At 37.8% G+C, this 18992-nt stretch overlaps 1 protein-coding gene across 1 annotated transcript; it reads left to right on the forward strand.

Annotated features, from left to right (window-relative positions):
* Window positions 1–708: 708 nt before the first annotated feature.
* serinc4 (serine incorporator 4) lies at window positions 709–18088 on the forward strand. Its single transcript, XM_058381905.1, has 12 exons — window positions 709–1289; window positions 5521–5688; window positions 5833–6011; window positions 7172–7251; window positions 9785–9878; window positions 10169–10380; window positions 11731–11826; window positions 13666–13792; window positions 13875–13947; window positions 14939–14978; window positions 15071–15224; window positions 15320–18088. Exons 1-12 carry the CDS (start codon window positions 1221–1223, stop codon window positions 15528–15530), a joined length of 1503 nt encoding a protein of 500 aa, XP_058237888.1. The 5' UTR covers window positions 709–1220; the 3' UTR covers window positions 15531–18088.
* Window positions 18089–18992: the final 904 nt, after the last annotated feature.

An 18992-nucleotide genomic window follows, 5' to 3' on the forward strand; every position in this document is an offset into this window, starting at 1 on the left:
TTCAATGTGAGAGAGAATGGAGGCCTGTTGTGTGTATGACCTGTTTACTTTAACATACACTAATTGCTGTGGAGAAATTACTTACAGCCTGGTGTATCCAACCATGGACTAGTGGCCTTCAGTTAAACATGATTTTTTGCTATTATTTTAAAGAGAAGTTACAGTTTACTCTACTTGGAGCTTTAAACATCCACACCTACATAAGAAGTAGAGCTGTTTCGAGTTATTTAGCTATTTAGAGTTCAGTAACACTGACAGTGAAGTAAAACCTCTTCCTGTGTTGCAGTGAGTAGCAAAGCTGCGTCATTGCACATGATATTACGCTAATCAGTGTGTGAGACAGGGCTGTTTTGGTTGCTTTATAAATCAGTGCTCTGTTCTTATAATAATTACTGCAGAAAATATGACATGATTATCTTCTGCTGAATCATGTGCTAATTATAGATTCCATGATACTTCTTTCACCTTCATGATTTGTATACACTTACTGAATAATACTAAAGTCCAGTACGTGTTTCATGATGTTTTATTTACATAGACAGTAACTTCTTTAGAAATTCCTCATTCTCCTGCTATTGGAAGAGCATACAGAGGAATGTTGAGTTCTCTTTCTGTCTCTCTTCCTCTTTGCCTTTCTGGGTCAAGGTCTAATGATTGGATTATGTATGTAGCTTCCACCTCAGCTTACAGACCAGGGAAACTCTCTGAACTGGGAAAAGAATAACAAAAGCATTTCGACTGTGAAGACTACACGACTATTACAAGATTGCAATTACTTGCAATTAATTATTTGACACAAAACAAATTAAGCTACAGATTTTTTCATGCTTATGCTGTGGTGCTGCCTGGGGGAAGGGTGAGACAGATGGACTAACCCATGTAAAAGTCCCCCCCTCCTCTCTAATCTCTCTGGGTAAAGAGAAGGAGGGCTATCAGGCATCCAGCCTCGATCACTCACTCTACTGGCACCGTTCACTGCCTTCAAACAGTTGACAGGATACTGCTTCTTTTGAGTTTTCTACGGTTTAAAGGATGAGCATGTGCACAGCGGGGGACCTTCTGTGCCCTGAGATCTACTGCTGACTCAGGATCACAGGAGAAATCTGGGGAATCTTCTAGATCACTCAATACTAACTGAAATCATCACATTTTCAAGCATCACCAGCTGGTCTTTGGAATTTGTCGATTAGGTTTTGGTAAAGTCGATCACATAAGTAGTCATGTCGACTGCTCAGGTGATCACCCGCAAAGGCGTCTACAACTACTTCCTCAACATGGTGGCCTACCAGGTGAGAGAGATTTGAATGCAAAGCAGACCAGATAGCTAGAAGACTGTTGTTAATGAGGTTATTTGTGTCTTCTTTGAGACAGGCACCTGAATCATTTCTTCCTTCATCATCAAACTGTACAAATGCATAGATATTCCTTTCAGTTTCCGAATATTTTTGCAGTATTTAAAACAGTGATGGAAGCAAACGAATATAAAATGCACAATTTCCAGCTTATTAAGATTGTTTCCAATTGTTATTAGTCAATTTTTGTGACATTCTCTTTTGAATATAAAATTATTAGGGGATTTGCTGCTCACAGTGTAAAAGTTGGATGAACCTCATTTTAGTTTTCAACCAGTAAGAGTAACGTGGATTTCATTTAACATGTTAATATCTTAATGTTATGATCATCCATAATGGAAACATACTACAAGCTTTTACTGTTGTACAATACATCAAACTCTGAAGTGTATGGGGTATCTGATGCTCAAATGTACAGTTTTGATGAGCCTGTGCTCCTGTTCTTGACTGACAGGAGTTGACTCTGATCTGCTGTTGTACTCAATACACTTTTACTTTATTTGTTAACACTTATTATTTATACTGAGATGCTTTTCTACATCTCTACATTTTCTACCTTTCTACATGCCACAGTTTTAAAGAGCAGTTAAAAGTTTCTATAGACTTCCTGTCAGCTCAATCCTGTCTGATCAACAACCAGGCTTGTCTAAACGTGTCCAGAAATGGCTGGTTCACGTTCTTACCATGCAATAGGCTACAATTGTGTCTGTTGAACTAATATCAACTGATTAAACAGATGGAATAAGGTGTGGATTCTGCTTGATTGAAAAAAAAAAAAAACCCTGCATTTTTCCAGAAAAAGATTGAACACCCTTGTTCTAGACACTGTTGTTTACCAGTTGCAGAAATATTCAAACCAGCGTGTTTGACCCCAACAACCACCCCACAGTCAGAGACACCAATATTACTGAGATCTTTTTGTTTGCTATGAACATTAACTGAAGCTCTCACACACATTATTTTACAGATTTATGTATAACTATATTAAAATGAAATAAAAAAAAAAAAAGCTTTGGAAAAGACAGAGAATGACTGGATAACCATAATGGTAAGATTGAATAAATACTGGTTAAGGAATATGACAGCTTTTTATTTGTTTAGCGTGAGTAGTATACACATTTTTGCACTCAACTTTACAGTAGGTGTGAATGTTTTATTTTTTGGGTGTGTTGCACTTACAACAGTCAAAGATATACTTCAGCTATCATCAATATCAACAGCACATTAAACACCATCTCTGTTTGAGGTCAAACCTCTCGCTTAAGTGCTTTAGTTCTTAAGTTTGGGTTTAATGGACCAATGTGAAAGCATTTGTTGTGCAGTGTTTGTCCTTACATAACCTGATGTTCAGTTGTATCTCTTCCTGTGGACTCTATAGTGTTTCCATTCCAATGTCTCAACCTATTAACCTCGCATGGATGCATTTTTGACTGGAAAAGCTCAATACTGCCTCAGCAGTTGAGAAAGACAGTAAATCCATATTTTCCATTACAGTGTGCACAGATATTAATCATCCATATATCAGATGAAGGCAGCTGAGGCCATATTGCAAGTCAGACCCGGCCAATTTGGTGGAATACTGTAGTGACGTTTTCACTTGTGAATGAAAGAAAATGTGCCTTGTAGAAACCGTCAAAGTGTGTTAAGAGGATCAGGAACCTATTAGCCCTGGATATCTCTCCCTTTCCTTTCTGTCAGTGGAAGATCTGTGTAATAGTTTAAATCATGTACTTATATATGCTGGTAAAATTATTGTACATCATAATATATATATTTTACATGTCCTTTAAAAGTACCTGGAATGCTTTGAATAGTTCACACGTTTGCATTGCAGAATTTGCATGATGTCTAGACACAGAGAGAGCTACCACATGTCCTTGCTTTTACTTACTACATTATTTTAGAGGTATGTTCATTATTTGAAGGCACAACACCAGATTTCTTCAATTCCTTGTTAGCTAATGATATTGACTCCATGATGTTAACATACTTCAAAAGATGTACTCAATGTTATGACTTTTATGTGGATTATTAGACAAAAGTTGCTTGGGTGCTTGTCTTATGTCTGATGAGGATCCTACTCAGGCCATACACATATGGCAGAAGCCACATGTAAAAATTTGGATTTTTCTCTTTTGAACCACCCTAAATTACCACCCTAATCAAGTCATGTCAACTTGGCTACCTCAGTGTAAAGTCCAAAGTGTCTATGGCTATGCCCCTAGATACAAGATGAGAAATTTTTGCTTTGCACTCAAAAATGAACTGGTTTCTCCAGATCCCTTCAGATCTTTCCATCTGCTACTGTTTCTGCAGACTTTTACCTCTTTAGTGTTCAGTCAAACCAACAATAAAGTACACTGTGTAACTCAAGCAGGGATTGATACATGATTTCATCATCCATACCTTATATTAACCAAGATTTCTGAGCAAATATTAAAGTTCATTAAATTCATGAGGAACTGCATCAAAGTTTTAGTGGTCAATATATAAACTGCTTGGCCCTAACAACTATCACCATTCCACTTCATATTCAAGTAACTCAGAAACCACACAAAAAAAAATCACACAGAGCTGCACATGACAGCCCCTGGCTCAGTGGCTCAGATATATGCACTCTTGTCTTTTTATCACATTTAATTGATCCAGTTGATTTTTTTTCCCTCTGTGATGTTTGGTGAAACACAGTTTCAGTGCACGTGACTGAATTCAGTGTTGATCCAGTCACACTGACTAGACTGAGTGCTTATTCATGTTGTATATGGATATAACGTTACAAAGAACTGTATATTAATGTAGAAATCTACATATTGTGTATCTAGTGCTTACTCCCTATTGGTATATGCCATAAAATGATCTCAGAATCATAGTATGCTCAAGAATAGACAAATCAAATATGTGCATTTATTAATATGAGCAAACATGGGATCACTAAATGAACTGATGTAGCTTTAGCCCAAATAATACAGTTTAGGATGAAAGCAATTTGACCTCTGTGCAACCTACCAGTCTAGATCTATTAGAAAAATCCAGATGCCCTGAGCTATATGGATTAATCCCAATCTGAGCAGCCCTACCCTGACTGTAAACTCACAAATACAGTCACACACACACACACACACACACAGCTAAATGTAGGCTGTAATCTGTAGACCTGATCCTCCCTGAAAAATTATACACCAACCTACTTTCAGGTGTCTCTCTCTTCATACAACAGACTAACCTGGGAATGGGGAAAAAACAAACAGAATGTGACTAAGCTTTCAGGTCAGCTAGGGTGGGTTCAATTAACCTCTAAAGCAAAAGGTGTAGAATTCTTCGTCCCAAACACTGGAACAACCAGGAACTCAAATAGCTCTCGACATGTGGTCCTGTTTATAAAGATTCAACAGATATACCTATGGCTATGGCTATTAAATTGGGCCTGTATGCAGTTTTAGGGACATTATAAAAAGTCTGAATACCCTCAGAGCACTTTGTATAGTATAAAACTAACAGCAACACTAAAAACAGGCATCTAATAAAGTTTCCCCGTTATTATAAATTTGTATATTGTGTTGAATGCTTGATTCTCATTGGTCATGTGTGGCTTAGTTTTCTATAACTGCAAGGCAAGGGCTGCAGTTCCAGCTGTAACGTTTATAATGTGCTTGTTTCCAGAGTAACAACTTTCACTGTGACTTGAATAGCAGATAGGTTAACGTAAACAGATTTTTGATGCATGTGTTATTGTGGATATTGTGAAGGTTTATCTGGAGATTCTCCAGAGTCAGTGCTTTCTAACAGCAAGTGGGTATGCCGACTGGAAGGAATATAATGTTTCTGAGTACCATGACAAGCTGTGTGTGTGTGTGTGTGTGCTTTTAAGATGAATTTACATGTGCCCATGCTATATATATATCACATGTTGTGTAGTTCAAATAATCAACTTCAGGGTATTTTCTATCACAGCACATCTTGTCTATTTTTATTCCTTAAATTCATTATAGGTCAAAGACACTCAACATGTGACCATGAATGCAACAAAAACATACAACTTTATCTCTGTTACCAAGCACTTCTTCTACTGAGTAAAGTTTGAAAAGGTTCAGATTACCATGCTCTCGACGTCAGATAAAAGCTTTCGAAATTAACTGTATAAATGTCTGTGCCTCTTTCTTCACTATAGATATGTTGCTGCTGTGGTCCAGCTCCCTGCTCGCTCTGCTGCTCCTGCTGTCCACCCATCAAGTCCTCCACCAGCACCCGCCTGATGTACACTCTGTTCCACATCCTAGCCTGCACTGTGTCATGCCTCATGCTGTCTCGTACTGTCTCTGAGGCCGTGAGAGAGAACGTGAGTTGTTTCAAACCTCTGTCTTCATTACTTTCTGTTTAAAAGTCACACTGGCACAAGTATGCTGTAGATGTTCAGTCAGTTTGTTTACAAGAGGAAAACACTGAAACCGTCCACATAGCTGCTATTGATCATCCTCTTTAGGTGCCTTTCTTTAATGTGGTGTGTGACGAGGCCCACGGTGGAGGAAACTGTGATATGTTGGTGGGATACTCTGCGGTCTACAGGGTCTGCTTTGGCACAGCCTGCTTCTACCTGATGATGGCTCTTCTTCTTGTGGATGTGAAGTCTAGCCAGGATTTCAGAGCTCTCATCCACAATGGGTCAGTGACATGACAAATCTCTCAGGAGGAATTTCTTCATCACAGAAGCATTTTGTACCCAGTACCACACACAAACACACACTCACAAAATCACTGTACCAGTAACACACACACACACACACACACACAGAAAACCCACTCTGAACAACTTGTATATGAATCACTTGTGTGATTTATTTTGTAGTGGAATTCTGGGTCAACTTATTTTCATCATCATTTTGGTGCAGCTTCCTGTATTACCCATAACACTATTCAACTAATAGCGGATAGGAGTGCAGTGGGATTTAGCTCTACTTTATCTCCAGAGAGAGATGCAGCAGTGCTTTAGTCTTTTCATCTGTCCAGTTCCTTTCACCTCAGCGGCACACTCTGTTCAAACAGAAATCCTGCCAATATTTAATTATTATTCAATCCAGTTTGTCAATTGCTAACTAGAATAGCAGATTCTCCCCCTCACATTAGTCCAACTGTCATATAGCTGCATTCTGAGTGAGAAAAGAAGTTCTTGCTTTTTGCTAACAACCAAACCTGACTGTTATTTTTTCTCCTATTAATGAATGTCTCCTTGAGACACAGAGTGCCACACAAACCTTGAATTCTGAAAATAGAGCAAAATATTAGCACAGAAATCGCTAATCACATCACAAATATTTCAATACAAACACATGTAATGATTTAATGTGTTTCAGGCTAAAGTTTCCTTTAAGACAGAAAATATCCAATGAAACTAATATATATCTAATATATCATTAACACACTATTTACTGTATCTCAAAAGCATGATACATGGAAATAATTAATCTTATATTAAGTCTATTAGGCATCTATTAGCATATTCAGTCTGTTAGGCATCACATTTGATTCCAATTAGTTTCTTTTCTTCTTTTTCAATTGCACCATGGCACAGGATCTGAAGAATGGACTTCCAGAGATTAAGCTCTTAGCAAGTATAACAGGGCCACACCATGTTATCAGCGCTAAAGCTCTTACATATGAGGACAGAGCATTGGCCAGGGGGTTAAACTCAGCTGAGACACACAGAGACAAAGCTCACTGTGAGCTTGAAATAGATGTTACACTAACTCTGGCCATCTGTTCACTATTTACAGATTTACACGTGTTGTAATTCAACAGTTCCCTTTCTTCTGTTCTTTTATCAGATTCTGGTTCTTGAAGTTTATTTTACTGCTTGGGATGGTCGCAGCTGCCTTCTTCATCCCCACTGATTCTTTCCTGCAAGGTGAGTCACTCAGTGGTAAAACTGTGGAGTACAAAACAAAGCAATATACACTGAACAGGCATAGCTTTATGACCACTGCCTAATATTGTGTTGGTCCCCCTTTTGCTGCCAGAACAGCCCTGACCCATCATACATTGTGTATTCACCACTGTTCCTTCCTTGGACCACTTTTGATAGATACTGACCACTGCAGACTGGGAACACCCCACAAGAGCTGCAGTTTTGGAGATGCTCTGATCCAGTCATCTAGCCATCACAATTTGGCCCTCAAATCCTTACACTTGTCCATTTTTCCTGCTTCTAACACATCAACTTTGAGGACAAAATGTTCACTTTGCTCCCTAATATATCCCACCCACTAACAGGTGCCATGATGAGGAGATAATCAGTGTTATTCACTTCACCTCTCAGTGCTCATAATGTTATGCCTGATTGGTGTATATACTGTGCATACTTCTGAGGCCACTTCTCCTCTATTGATTCACACAATAGTTTGATTTTTTTGCTACATGTGATAGAACATTTAGTTTTTGCATTAATTAAAATTTTTTTTAATACATTATACAGCCACTGAAGAGTTAACTCTCAGTGCCTGATAAAATGGGGGGTGGGGGGGTTGTTGCTTAAGGAAGGGAATCTGGTGAAAACCTGCACCAAAAAAATGAACATGAACAGGGTACAGCCAAAAGAACTACAACAGCAACAACAAAATACATAATACGCTTGTCTTTGGACTGCTCACTTTTTTTTTTTCAAATAAATAACCCAGTCTTGCAAGTTAAAGTAGCTTGGTAATGTTTGTAGAGAAATTACAATAACCTAACAATCGTTACCCTAAAGGTTTCAACATTTAAAACAAAGTTATAAAGGTTTTACATGTGCATTTACACATCAGTGTCTTCTCAAACGTTTTGCATTATTGCTTATGCATATGATCCTTTTTCTGTCAGATGCTTTTTGGATTACTTGCTACTTTTATTTATTATAGAAGATTTTCTTATTGTTTTTTTTTTTTTTTTGCACTGAGCCTTGATATTTTTGAGATGCATTTTGTTATGACTGCACCGCAGCATGAATACACATCACTATCAGTATTCATTTTTTTCAGCTTGTGAATTCTCTAATGCTTATCTGCATTTGAACACATTTACATTTCTCTTTTTTGAATTTTCTTCTGGGAACAGTAATATAAAACAGAAAGCCACTATACAAATTTAAAACCAACCCCAACACAAAAAATAAAATAAAGAATAAAATACAATTTAGAATTAAATACACTATAATAAAATACAATGACCTTAAAAAAAAAAAAATAATAATAATAATAATAATAATAATAAATCAATTAATAAATATATTTACAATATTACAATTTTTTACAATAATTTAAAAAAAGATGTCACAAATTTTAAAGCACAATGCCATAATTTTACAGTTTTCAAATTAGATCCATGCACACAAGAGGTTAAGAAATACATTTACATTTCCAGTTGTTTGCTTTATAAAGCTAGACATTTCTATGTGTGAAATGATGCCATCAACTGTCTAGATCTCTAATATAAAAATATATATATTTAGTGAATTTCTAAAGTCTAGTTAAACTGGATTAGGCTTGTATGATGAGTGTTTTTATACATTATCTTATTATTCTTTATTTTATTATGTCTTTGTGCGTGCGCGTGTGTGTGTGTGTGCGTGTGTGTGTGTGTGAGAGAGAGAGAGAGAGAGTGAGAGAGAGAGAGAGAGAGAGAGAGAGACCTAATCCTATTAAAATACATTTGCCTTTTTCAGTGTGTACATCATGCATGAAGTTCTTATAATAATAAATAATATAATAATATATAAATTCACATGAATACACTTCTCCTCGAATTCGTCCAGGTGGCGCTGTTGGCCCATAGATTTTTTTACAACCTATTTTTTTTTTTACAGCCAGAGTGAGTATTTCTGTCAGCACCTAATGAATCTAGTGTGGCTTGAATCAGTTTTCTGCATAGAGTAAATGTTATTCATGGAGACTGTCTGTACTCTGGAGAATGAGGTACTTGATATTTACCTGCCAACTGAAACAGATTTGCCAGCACACCTCATTACCTCATCATCTCATTACCTCATCACCTCATCAGATTAGTAATCTTCATGAGGAGCAGAATCAGGTGTGCTAATAGTAGAGAAAACTAAGAAGGCGATGGAGGCCCAAGGGTCTAAAAAGCATAACCAGGGGGTCTGTCATATATCTGGAAATCTTTATTTCACTTCATTTATTTTTACAATTTATTTATTTTTGTTTTATTTTAGATTATAAACATTTTATTCACTACTGAGTTCTTATATTTATTCACCAGTTTGACTGATCACTTGAATTGAATGGGTTTAATTTGAACCACAAGCTAGCAGTAAATAATGTCAGCTTTGATAATGTGTGAAATTTCAGATCGAAAAAGCGTGTTAAAAAAGTTTATGGCTGCAAAAATATGACAAGTATTTTTCAGTTTTTATTAATTTTTCGCTCTTTCCTCTTGATCTCTCTTAGCCTGGCACTATGTCGGAGTGGTGGGAGGTTTTTCTTTCATCCTCATTCAGCTCATCCTCATCACTGCTTTCGCTCACACTTGGAATAAGAACTGGTGAGTGCATGACATCTACACACACTCGTACTCCCTCGTTCCTCTGCCTTGCTGTTTCACACACAGCTTTTCCCCAGATGTCTGTGGGATCTAACAGGCAGCATGATGCATCACTTACTCAACACAGCAGACATGACAGGAGTGTAGCTACATTAAAAAAAAGAAATGCTCCACTGAAGAAAATGGCATCGGTCCAAGAAAAACACAGTAGTACAAACACTCCTCTTACTGTGTTAACATCCGGAGTAAAGTCAACCTCGCCACTCTCATGTCTCGCTGTTCTTCCTCAGGTTAACTGGTGCAGCTGAAGATAAGAAGTGGTATGTGGCAGTCATGTGTGCCACCTTCTTTTTCTACACCATCGCTACTGCAGCCTTTACCTTCATGTACAAGTACTACACACACCCTGCTGCGTGCCGACTCAACAAAGCACTGCTGTTTACCAACCTGGGCCTGTGCACAGTCATGTCCTTCATCGCTGTCACCCCCTGCGTCCAGCAAAGTCAGTTACAGCAAATCCTCATGTAGTCTAGTAATGTGTATTAAGTCAGTGTTAATGGATTAATGTTCATTTTTGTACACGATACGTGGTTAACAAAATGCCTTAAAGATTCTAAAAACTCATTTACATTTATGGCATTTGGCAGACACCCTTATCCAGAGCAACTCTGCATTTTATACAACTGCACAATTAAGGGTTGAGGGCAACTTGTGGACCTGGGATTTGAACTCACAACCTTGCAATCAACATCTTAACCACTAAACAACCACATAATCTCAAAGAGAATATCAGCGACAAAGGCGATGCATCTTTTTCCTGTTTTCTCACTATTGCTTAAGGCATGTCTGGAAAAGGTAAAGCTAACTAGCTATACAAACTCTTATAGTAATAAAGTTAAAAGTCAGTTATAAATTTGACAAAACCTATGTTTTGACTGTTTATTGATCCTTAATTTTTACAAAATGATCAGATAATCATTAAACATATTTCACTACATTTTCAGATAGTTTATTACGTGCAATGTATGCAGAGAAGACCTGTGCTTCTATTAATATCTTATTATTATATAAACTAAGCTTATACCTTCGGCTGTCTGGTAATAAATCCAGACATGTGTATACTTAAATAGTAAATTTAGCCAAAATATTTGATCATTTATGCCCATAGCATGGACGTGACTGTCTGCTGACATATGCTGCAAATATACTAAATGTTTGAGGAATTATAGCAGTGCAATGGATTACAGTAAAGAGCAGAAAAAGCACCTAACGTTATACTAAAGACAGTATAGTCATTACCTACAAATACAGCATTTTATGTAATGTTTTTGGTTTTGTGGTAAGATTCTGGTTTAGCAAAGCTGGCAGCTTTACAAAATGACAAAACCATGTGTGAATTCATCACTGGAGAGCTGTAAACAAACACAGAGACAGAGTGAGTTACTGAAGACACTTCCCGTAACTTGTAACCACAATGCAAATTAATCAGACTGGAGACACCACAGGCTCTCAAAGTATAGAGGAAAAGACACGATTCACTACTTCACTACTATCTAGACATTTAAAATGACCACTGTTGAGTTTCTCTAAAGCGTTACATTACATCGCATTAAGATGACATTACATTACATTAAGATGATCTTACCTGAGAAAGAGAGAGTGAATCTCGCTCTACCATTTGATGGAAACGTAACGTAACCCTTGACATTTGAAAACCTTCGGAGAGAATTTACAGAAATTGAAACTGGTGACAAGACTAAATACTTTAATCAACATTACAGCTGCACTTGATACTTGCACACCTGTAATAACACACGCAATACATTTATTCTGGCTTCTTCCCTGTGTTCAGAACAGCCACGCTCAGGACTGCTGCAGGCCTCCATCATCAGCTGCTACGTCATGTACCTGACCTTCTCGGCTCTCTCCAGCCGTCCGCCTGAAAAAGGTGCCAACAAACCTATCCCACAGTAACATGATATATCATTTATAACATGCGCACTATTTTAAGTAATGATAGACTGTGATCTTTGGCCATTTTTCTTTATATTTATCCACGATCCCTTTCCATACATCATCAGAATTCAAAGCCATATGGAAGCCCACATGGCATTCCTGAAAGGCACTGAATGACATCCCATTTACACAGTAATGCATGATGGGGGCTGTTGTGGGCCATTAGGCAATGTGTTACAGGAGTGGAGGTATAATCTGGCTCAATCTGTCATGGGTAAAAACGAGGGCTTGTTGACAGTGAATGTAAGGAGAAAAGGGATAAGGCAACTGTCAAATATCTGAACACAACAGGAGTTTCTCTGAGGTCATCACACTGATGACTGATTATCACAGTTGGATACCCCATAAGCTATCTTCTGACCGGGCTTTTGGGGGTCTGACCTACAGGAACATTAACGGAACTATGAATGAACATACATCCTAAGCCCTTATCTCACCTCTTATCTAAGCTCTGTCTTCAAGTTTAATTAAACTTGGACTCAGCTTCCATCTATGTATTTCATGCATCTCAAAGGAAATTTATTTGAACAGTACACAGAATGTTAATTACAGGTTTCTAATTCGCTCTCTCGCTGTGTTTGAGGACAATGTAAAGTGGTTTAAAAGAACAATAAGGAGTTTCGGGAAAGTGCAAAAGTTTCAGGAATGCTTTGCTGCTCCATTACATCTCTTACATCTCTAAATTTGTCAGGACAAAGTCATGATCTGTGATAAAGACTGTAATAGTAGAACATTTGAAAATGACAAAACCAATAACAATCTGAGAAGGTACTTGTCTTGAGCAATCAGTAAGTATGTTTCCTAAATATATAGTACCAAAGCTATGAGAAATCTCAAAACCCAGTATTGATTCTATTTCAGTGACCACCATTAACCAGTAAGATTGGATTGCTGGACAGTTCGGATGTAAGAACTGTATGTGATGCCTCTGGAAATGTTAAAATCTAAATGTCTAAATGAAAAAGAAATGACAAAACCATTGATGAGGCAATGGTCAGGGAGGGAAAGCCACCAAGTTATTATCCTATGTACACTACCGCTCAAAACTTTGGGATCACTCACAAATTTTATTGTTTTCACAACCAAAATTAGTCTTCCTCCATAGCTGAAATCAAGCTGAAATTTGCAAGTGATCCCAAACTTTTGAGCGGTAGTGTATTTCAAAAGACTGATTTTTTCAAATAAAGGAGCCTTATGTGTTAATAAAATACAATTCCAGCCTGGTAAAGGAAAACAAACTGAAGCTAGAGTTTAACATTAATAGATTAAAATTATTAGTTATTAATTATTATAATAAAGGACTATATTTGTCTGGAGTCTGTTCAGGCGTTAGTCTATATCATTACGACATTGTGTGTAAAATATGCTTATAAGTTGTCTCCAGGCGGTATGGGGTTATGCTTTGACATGTTTGATGAATATGCACAGTCAGCTTGCTATAAAACATAAAACAGCTTTTCAGCACACACAATCTTGATTGCAATAATATAGCTTTTACTACGTCTTTAATAACAACTAGCAACTCAGGAGTTGTAGCACTGGGTGCAGTATTCACTATATGAATATAGAGCAAAGTGGAGCTTTAATCTCATCTGAAAAGAAAATACAGGGTACCACTGACTGGAGCCTGATTCAAATTCCTGTATAAGTGAATCACAAGCCCTAAAGGGAGAAGTGGATCACGTAAGCACTTGCTTTGTCTTAAGTTAAATGAACTTTCTACACATAGAAACAGGCTAGGAAATGTATCTGCTTTGTGTATGCTTTTCAGTGGTGTACCAGGGTGTCAATGTGACCGCTTGCTACCCGAACGTGGGCAGAGACGAGATTCAAAACGAAGGAAATGCTGTTGCTATCATCGGGGCTGCCATTATGTACTGCTGTGTGCTGTTTGCCTGGTGATTATTTTTACATATCCAGATCAGTGTGCTCGGTGTTTCTCCATTTCACATTAATTTAACAATTAATGCTCCCTTACAGTAATGAGGCTTCTTACTTGGCTGAAGTTTTTGGACCCTTCTGGATGATTAAAGTTTATCGATATGAGTTCCAGGTGGGTTGAACCTTCAGTAACAACAATAGCACAACATACAACTATAAAATATGCATTTTTATAGCTAGGTCCCAAATGGCTTCTGTCAACAGATTAACTGGCGAAGCTTTAGAATAAACTTGGTCCATGTTGATCTTAACAATAACTCACTAAAACCTATAAAATGTTGTAGGAATTATAAAGAAAAGGATGCTTTGTTTGTTTTTATAAAGCTGCCAGAAAGATTCACATGGCATCTGGTTGAGTCAGGAGATGTGCTTCAGGAGCCCAATGGACACATCAAAAACCATGCAAGAGCAGGAGGCTTTAAATTGAAAGTGTGTATGATTGCGCAGTCAGATATGAGACTCAAATGAAAAGCTGACTGAAATTAAATGAAGATATTAGTTGGTTTATATTTTGGGAAATACAACCAACTATCCTGGGCATGTGTAAACAAAAATATCACTGCAAAGATTAAATACAAGTGAGTCTTGAGTAATGTAGCTATAAGGCTGGAGGACCTGTCAGGGTCAGACTGACAGACTATGCTGTCAGTGCAGGAATTTCTACCTCTTAGGGATTATATTTAATAAGGAAAAACAGATATTTGAAGCACTAAACACATTCAGATAATGCAGTTGTTTTCTGCCTCTGATTTGGCGTAAAAAGGTCAATATAACACAATGGTTTATGTTATTTGTATTTGTTAACTGATTAATAGCTTGTCCAGCATTTCTGTATACGTTAGTTAAGCTGTCTTAATATGGCATCTTGTTTATAAAATAGCTGCTCTCCCTCTTTTAGTATGTACTACACACTTATCTGGATAATATGAAAACATATAGCACTGTAAAAGGTGATATTAATATTAATATTAATATTAGTTAATTATTAATTATTTTTTTTAATACATTCTAATCTTTAGTATCTCATTCTTGATTAATTTTGTTATGTTTTCACCCACAACCTTATAATACTACAATCCCACAATGTGTGTCTGGATTTACAGAAAGCCACGTGTTGTTTCTGCTGCCTCGAACAAGAGGAAGGTAAGAACAGAACAGAACCTCACCCTTCACAATCACTACATAATAATAAAATCAAGGTCCTTTAAGTGCTATGGACCCATTCGCTCTTTCAGCAAAGGAAGATTTTGTAGTTGATGATGAGAGCAAAGGCTGCCAGAAAGTGATCCATAACGAGAGTCACCGTGTGGCCTACAGCTACTTCTTCTTCCATTTTGTCTTCTTCCTTGCCTCCTTATACGTCATGATGACCCTCACCAATTGGTTCAGGTCAGTTGTAAAGAGTTGGGAGGAGTTGTGATTGTTGTTCGAGCAGAATGAAAGTTAACATTACTAGGATCTATTAACTTGATCTCCTCCTGTAGCTATGAGACAGCAGTGTTGGAGACCACGTTCACTCATGGCAGCTACTCCACCTTCTATGTGAAGCTGTCGTCATGCTGGGCCTGCGTGCTGCTCTACCTCTGGCTCCTCTTGGGCCCGCTGTGCCGCTGCCGCACTGATCCCAAACAGCCACAACGATCACGGATCAAAAGACGGATGGCTTCCCAGTGCCATGTGAGCATCAGCGTGTGAGCTTTTCTCAGATCCCATGGTGTCACAGGGTGCAGCTGAGAAAGAGCCCTTATCTTATCAAGAAATGGGCGAGTCCGGAATTTTACTACAAGCATTTTGATGCTTCATAAATACAAATGGACTCAAGCATAAAAGATGAGGCTGGAACAATCTATATGTTTACGATTACGACGACCGAGCAGTCGTCGGTATTGCCAAAAGGAATTACAAAGGTGAACAAAATACCTGTCCCTTTTTCAGATAGGAATAATGTTCGATTTCGACACCTCCTCTAGTGGGCTGCTGTTTAGAAGATATTAGATCAGACAATAACCAGACTAGATCCGTTCACAAGAACTTTATGTAGTTTTCTTAACAAAAACTGTGAAAAACTATTTATGTAAATTATGAGCTGTCCTGTTACTTGTCATTGTTGTTACTCAGTGATCTGTTGCTGGCACATAAGGCAGCCATATGCTGCAGGCAAAAGGTCCATCCGCTTTCGGGCTGTAGTGTGAATGCAAGCTTTGAACTGTAATCATTTTATTAGACCAACCTTACCCTAATTATAGGCTTAATTCGCAGCATTTTCTGCCACTGCCATGAAAAACAAGCTATTTTTGTAAATATATTTCTAACAAACCACACATATTAAGCATTTTCTGTGCAGTTATTCATGGGGAAAAAAGTCAAGGGGAAATGCCTTTATAGAAAAAATAATTCTTGTAAAGCTGTGTAGCAGTCTCAAATAATTTACCAAATATGTTTGCTCCTCCTCTAAAAAAAAAAGAGCTCCATAAGTTTTGCTGCAGTTGTTTGATGCACCGCCACCATGAGCATGGCAGTCATGAAAGAGTCACACCTATAATACAGATTTGTGCCAAATTCAGGTCAAGCTGTTGCTGATAGCACTGAATACACTTGTCAGCAGATTCCAGACACATACTGGACACGTGAGCTGTTAGAACCCAGTTGCCTTCCAAGCTACCAATGAAGATGTGAACAAACATGTCATTAGATGGTTAAATCAGGAAGATGTTCATAAAATATGGAAATTGCGTGCCAGCTGGAATCTGTCCTATAGGCTTTTCATTAGTGGATGTGAGGACAACTTGTCACAACAAAAAGAAAAGCGAAACGCTTATTGCACTGCTCTTATATCACGCTTTCTTATCTCTTCACTAAAAACCATTCAGCAGGGGATTGCTTGTTTTTAAGAAGTAAAAAGTGTGTTGTAGTCATGCCACACTGAACTACAGTCACTGTCCAATCACAACTCTGAGCTGTACTTGAAGTTGAGGTTGTAATCAGAGACAAAAGCAAAGGTCTGAAACCATCATTCTTGAGAAAGTGTTGCATTCCATACAAATAAACACACTTTAGTAAAGAAAGTTCACCTTTACTGTGCTCATGAGTTCGTTACTGTGCAGCTTATGACCGTTCAGATAAGGATACTTCAGTTCTTTTCTATTATATTTGTGTAGCTCTTTTTTCAAAGAACATTGCCACAAAGCAGCTTCACAGGAATATACAAAGTCAGGAAGAATACATGTTGAATTTAAATGTATCCCTAATGAGATGTTGACGGTGGTGAGGAAAACTCTCCGGGATGGACGAGGACAAAACCTTGAGAGGAAACAGACTGAAAAAGGGAACCAATCCTCATCTGAGTGACCCCAGACGGTGTGATTGTAAATCACGTCTTTTCTATAACTGTACACTATATGATCAAAAATTGTAAAACTGTTCACTGATGGAGACTTGGGTGCAAAAAATGTTATGGCGATTGCAGTCCAAACCATCTCCATGGTTTCTATGTGCTACCATTCACCGCATTCCCATGAATCTCCAAACTATCTGTGTGAAGCCGTCCGCAGCAGCATCGAGCGGTCTCCAAGTAATAAGACTCGAAAAACAGACGTAAGGCATCACAACATATCAGGCAGGTCCGGAGAGCAGAAAGGGGTCAGAAACAGTGGCATTTCACAGATCAATGTACAAAGTGTGCAAGCAGGGACAAGAGTAGTGATGAATAGTAGGAGTAGTTTGCTCTTACATACTGTACTGTGAGCATAATTCTGCATTATGAACGTGGTTCATCAACATGGTTTTATGCATAGGATTTAACTGTGATGAGTCTGTGCCACCTTGGTGCCAGATATTAAATCTAACAACTGGACAAGCCCCAGAGCAAGCCATACCAATATTCTCTAAAGACATGGGTTGTTCTAAATATATTTTAGAACATCTGTAAAACAGATCGGTCCTGTTTCGCAAATCGGCACAAGGTCTGCTGTGTTGTGTTAATCTGAAGTGGATGCAATACATTTGGCCTTAATCCGGTGCAGTTAGTATTTGGTGTTTAGTTAAACTCTACAGAGAAGCATGCTTTTATGTTCTACATCCTGTGCTTGCAGAGCAAATTGTACTGATAGTCTGACTCATAGACAAGCAAAAAAAAAAACATTGTTCTATTGTGTTATGGCAAGTTTTTATTGATCGGTGTCCTGTCCCCCATGTTTCACTGACACGGCTGAACATTCAGGCATTAATTTATCTGATAATTAAACACAGTTTTGGTTTAATTGCTAGCGTGTGTGGAACATGTGCTTTGTGAACTGACTTCTGGGTAAATAATATAAATGATGGTCTAGGAAAGCAAGTTTGATTATACAGTGGAAGAGATTTAGGTCAGGAATCAGGACAGCATCATCATGATTGTTACTGAGATCCTCCTGAAATGTTTCACTCTCTTCAAGAAATCATCTCATTGAAGCACTTTGACGAAAGTAAAGTCAGTCTTCTGCTTGAGGTATTCATTAAATGTTTTGCATCACTGGCAAGACGTACACTGCTAGTAAAAATATATATAAAAAAGCAAAACACATACATAAATGTAGGTATATATTCTATGTGTACTGTTATCATAAATATATTAAAAAACAATAATTGTAGAAAAAAACAACAGCAGAGATACATTTTATGCCATATATATACACACACACACACACCCACACACACACACATCCAATTACCACCTGTACACCTGTCAGCTAAACATATGACAGCAGCACATTGTATAATATGATGCAGACGCAGATCAAGAGCTTCAGTTAATCTCACAGTTTTCTCAGACTGGGAACAGACTCACCAAACCTGGAATGTTGAAGACTAGACAATGACACACAATCTTCAACTGTCCAGTGCCTCAGATTCCTGTTCTTGGCTAACAGGAGGACCGTATCCATCTGAGGTTTTTATTTTTTACTTTTCTGCTTGGTCTATAAGAGTGCTTATTTGATTTATTATATCCCTCCTGACAGCTTGAATCAATCCTCTGTCCTCTCATATCAACAAGATGTTTCCACCCACCAAAATGTCACACACACTATGTTTTTTGAGTCTATGTAAAGTCTAGAAGTCGCTGGATGTGAAAATCCAAAGAGATTCCAAAGAGCGGCTTCTCAAACCAGTGACAAGGTT

This window comes from Hemibagrus wyckioides, linkage group LG27 (assembly GCF_019097595.1).
Source record: "Hemibagrus wyckioides isolate EC202008001 linkage group LG27, SWU_Hwy_1.0, whole genome shotgun sequence".
Taxonomy (NCBI): Eukaryota; Metazoa; Chordata; class Actinopteri; order Siluriformes; family Bagridae; genus Hemibagrus; species Hemibagrus wyckioides.

Coding starts and splice junctions, on each gene's coding strand:
- serinc4 (XM_058381905.1), top strand. CDS start 1,221: ATGTCGACTGCTCAGGTGATCACCCGCAAAGGCGTCTACAACTACTTC. Junction 14,979..15,070: donor CTGCCTCGAACAAGAGGAAG/GTAAGAACAGAA, acceptor TCGCTCTTTCAG/CAAAGGAAGATTTTGTAGTT. Junction 15,225..15,319: donor ACCCTCACCAATTGGTTCAG/GTCAGTTGTAAA, acceptor CTCCTCCTGTAG/CTATGAGACAGCAGTGTTGG.